The following is a 3684-nucleotide window of genomic DNA, read 5'->3' on the forward strand; positions in this document are numbered from 1 at the left end:
CAGTTGCTCCTCGGACATGGTAGGAACAGTCCACGCACGCTACAATACTGAAACAACGCATTATTTAACAATTTAAAACCTCCAACCCTCTGATTTATAACCGACCTTTCCAATAAGGATGTTAAAAACTTTTTTTTCTCTTCAGCGGATACGAAAGCTGACTAGGATCGGACTTGGAAACCAAAAACTAAAGTTTTGAAGATTTGGAGACCAAATCTCTCAGTTTTTAGCATGATGTCCTACCTCAAACAGCCTCCTTACGGCATGAACGGACTGAGTTTGACAACACCTGGAATGGATTTACTTCACCCTTCGGTTGGATACCCAGGTGAGAAAAAACACAATTCAAATATTTAAATACATTTATCATATTGCAGTTTTAATAGTGCAAAACATTTGATCAAACCTGGGGAAACTTGGTTGTAAGTTTTAAAAAATGTAAAGTTTAAATTCAATAGCGACCTTGTAACTTGCACAGTATTTCGACGCATAACTTTACAAAAGGGTTTGTTGGAATTGTATTAAACATTTTCTTCACGGTCTACAGGGCGCGAGGGTCTAATGGCCAAGTCTTCATGAACAAAAAAGTGTTTAATAAATTTATTCTTTGTGATCATTTGTAGCAACACCAAGAAAGCAGAGACGAGAACGCACAACTTTTACCCGCTCCCAGCTCGATGTACTCGAGTCACTTTTTGCAAAAACTCGGTACCCTGATATATTCATGAGGGAGGAAGTCGCGTTAAAGATAAACCTTCCTGAATCCAGAGTACAGGTAAGACTTTCTACCGCTTGGAGACCGTTCACTGCTTCACATTGACGATGTCTGGACACTGAAACCTCCCAGTCCAAAGAGTTAGAAACGACCAAAGATTTAAACACCTTTAAACCGTGTTGCTGTTTTCTAGTGAAATTAATGTCTGAGCTTTCAAAAAGTTAATTTAAATGAACAAAAGGGGAAGTTTTGCTGCTGTAAAATTGGTTATAAAAGTGCAAAGTCCTGAGTGGCCCCAGTGAAACCGCCTCGGGTCCGGATTCCGAGGTTTCTGGGGTTTGGGGCGAGTAGGTTTTTCATAATTGCAAACTTCAATGTTGTAAATTAGTGGGAAATATGAAAATATCTCAAACGCCTGTAACTGTTTCAAGTTCTAAGTTGTCCTTAAACACCGAACTACACTGGGACCTGCTTATCAAACCGGTTCCGCACTGTGAATGTTTGCGATTGGAACAGTTCATTATGAAATATTTTCAGACCATATTTGGTTAGAGGCTTTTTTAAAGCTGCTGTAACCAATCGGGGTTATGCAACATGTTTGCAAAACAGATCGACCTGCAGGTGTAATAGATGGTTTAAAATATTGTGAAAAACCTCGGCTTTGGGTTAGGCAACTTCGGTTTTTCCAATATGGAAAAATCAACTTAAACTCAACGTGCAGCTCTCCATTTCTGGAATCTTGGCTTCTGAAAATGTTTGGTTTAGAATTGAGATGAACAAACCAGTTTAATTTTCTATAACGCTTCCACTAGTCATTGGAGCCTGCGGTAACTCTGAATTTTGAAATTTTAATAGTTTAATTCGACTGACCAAAATCGTTGATGTAAAATGAGTAAATAGAATAAATGATTTATGGTGAGAAGGTACGCAGTATTAACACCGGTAACAAAGACTAACTCTACTCTCCCAACACCGGCTTGAAGTCACGCGCCTTTAAAATGCTAAAGATTATAAATGAAATTGATCTAATTTGCTGCAGTAACATTTCACAAAGCATCAATATTTTGTCTGTAGTTATGAGGTTGAAAATGGGACTGAGTTTGTATAAACTTTAAATTTCGCATTAAGATGTAACTATTTGGGGAGATGCTGGAAGTAACTTTCCTGCGTGTTTGTTCAAATATGGACAGTGAATTGCATTTCCCTCATTTTAGATGAAAACCCCATTGTTTTCTAGGTTTTTAAAAAAAAAAACAAATTTGAAAAAATGTTAAAACCGACCAATAGTTTGGGGGAACAATGTGCAGTCTGATTGGTTTAAATATCTTTAACACTCGAAGTTCCCACAACATTGAGTTTTGCACTTTAAAGTTAAATAAAATTGAACAATGCTTATATCGAGTTAATCTTTTAAATGTCCAGTGGAATAAAACTTCTGGGTTAAGGGGGAAATTGACAAGTTTTTATGGAGGAATCTTAACTTCTGTCGAATCCTATCAAAATCCAGTAATGAGGATTCCCATTCCCTGATGTAGGAATAATGCAGTTTTGTCTCCGCTCCTCTCCTGCTGTGACTGTAGGTGTGGTTTAAAAATCGCCGAGCCAAATGCCGCCAGCAGCAACAGAGCGGAGGCAGCGCTAAATCCCGGCCGGCCAAGAAGAAATCGTCCCCGACCCGGGAGAGCAGCGGCTCGGAGAGCAGTGGTCAATTTACCCCGCCCGCCGTCTCCAGCTCATCCAGCAGTGGCCCCAGCACCAACTCCAACAGCGGCGCGGCCTCCTCTGTCCTCAGCACACCCGCATCTATCTGGAGCCCGGCCTCTATCTCCCCGGGGGCCGCAGTGGGGGAGCCTCTGGCCGGCAGCGCTTCGTGCATGCAGCGGTGCCCGTCCTCCTCTTCCAGCGCCTATCCCATAGCTTATGGTCAAAGCAGCGGCTACAGCCAGGGCTACCCGCCCTCCTCCTCCTACTTCGGCGGCGTGGATTGCAGCTCTTACCTGACACCCATGCATTCGCATCACCCTCACCATCCTCACCACCAGCTCTCTGCCCACAGTGCTGCCCTCAGCCCCATGAGTAGCTCCTCCATGTCTGGGCATCACATCAGTCAGAGTGCCGCTCATCACCATCATCACCATCCTCACCAGGGCTACACTGGGGCAGGACTGGCCTTCAACTCACCAGACTGCCTGGATTACAAAGAGCAAACCACCTCCTGGAAACTCAACTTCAACACAGGCGACTGTTTGGATTACAAAGAGCAGACCCCGTCCTGGAAATTTCAAGTCTTATGAAATTGTGCTCGAATTGAATGCACCGATCTGACTGTTTTTAGCCATTGTCTTAAAACAATTTTAAGAACTTGTTGCTTTCCGCTCTGATTTGACAGCAGATCTTAAGTTGTACTATTTTACTGGTTTATTTTCATGCCCTTCGATTTTTAGGTGTGACAATCAACATGGTGTCTGTTTATAATTGGATATTAGTGTAAATGTTTGGACTTTAAGCGTCAAGTAGACAGAACCGATCTCATTGTCATACTCTAGGCTGCAACATTACTGTACAACACAAACCTGACCACAACTTTCCAATAAAGTGTATTCAACTAACTGTACAGGAGATTGCTGTATTTTAAAATCTGTAGTGATTGTTTCATTGAGCACCACCTGCTCCGTGGCTGCGATAAAGCAGCAGCATTTTTGTAAGATTTGGGGCAGTTGCATTGACCTTTTTATTTTTAGCTAATGAATTCGTCCAAATTCTCATTAGGAAATAAAACGAATTGAACCCGGATTAATTGTCCTTTTGCTAAGTATGAATCAGCGCGGTAAAAGCCACGGAACAGGGGAATGTTGCAATTCTCTGGAGCTATTTGGGTCTAATTCACGTTATCAATAAAAGCTTATTGTGTAGATAGTAAAGTGGAGATACCAGTTTCAGATGGGGGTAACACTTGCACAATTGTATAA

The 3684-nt window shown here is 41.9% G+C and overlaps 1 protein-coding gene across 1 annotated transcript; it reads left to right on the forward strand.

The window, feature by feature from the left end:
- The first annotated feature begins 231 nt into the window (after window positions 1-231).
- On the forward strand, window positions 232-3026 carry otx1 (orthodenticle homeobox 1). The gene is made up of 3 exons (XM_068045718.1): window positions 232-328; window positions 624-775; window positions 2296-3026. Exons 1-3 carry the CDS (start codon window positions 232-234, stop codon window positions 3007-3009), a joined length of 963 nt encoding a protein of 320 aa, XP_067901819.1. The 3' UTR covers window positions 3010-3026.
- Window positions 3027-3684: the final 658 nt, after the last annotated feature.

The sequence above is a fragment of the Heterodontus francisci genome, chromosome 13 (genome assembly GCF_036365525.1).
Source record: "Heterodontus francisci isolate sHetFra1 chromosome 13, sHetFra1.hap1, whole genome shotgun sequence".
NCBI lineage: Eukaryota > Metazoa > Chordata > Chondrichthyes > Heterodontiformes > Heterodontidae > Heterodontus > Heterodontus francisci.

What these genes read in the sequence shown, in the direction of transcription:
- otx1 (XM_068045718.1), top strand. Translation starts at nt 232, where the DNA reads ATGATGTCCTACCTCAAACAGCCTCCTTACGGCATGAACGGACTGAGT. An exon ending in CCCTTCGGTTGGATACCCAG is followed by an intron (nt 329 to 623) that starts GTGAGAAAAAAC and finishes GATCATTTGTAG; the next exon opens with CAACACCAAGAAAGCAGAGA. An exon ending in TTCCTGAATCCAGAGTACAG is followed by an intron (nt 776 to 2,295) that starts GTAAGACTTTCT and finishes CTGTGACTGTAG; the next exon opens with GTGTGGTTTAAAAATCGCCG.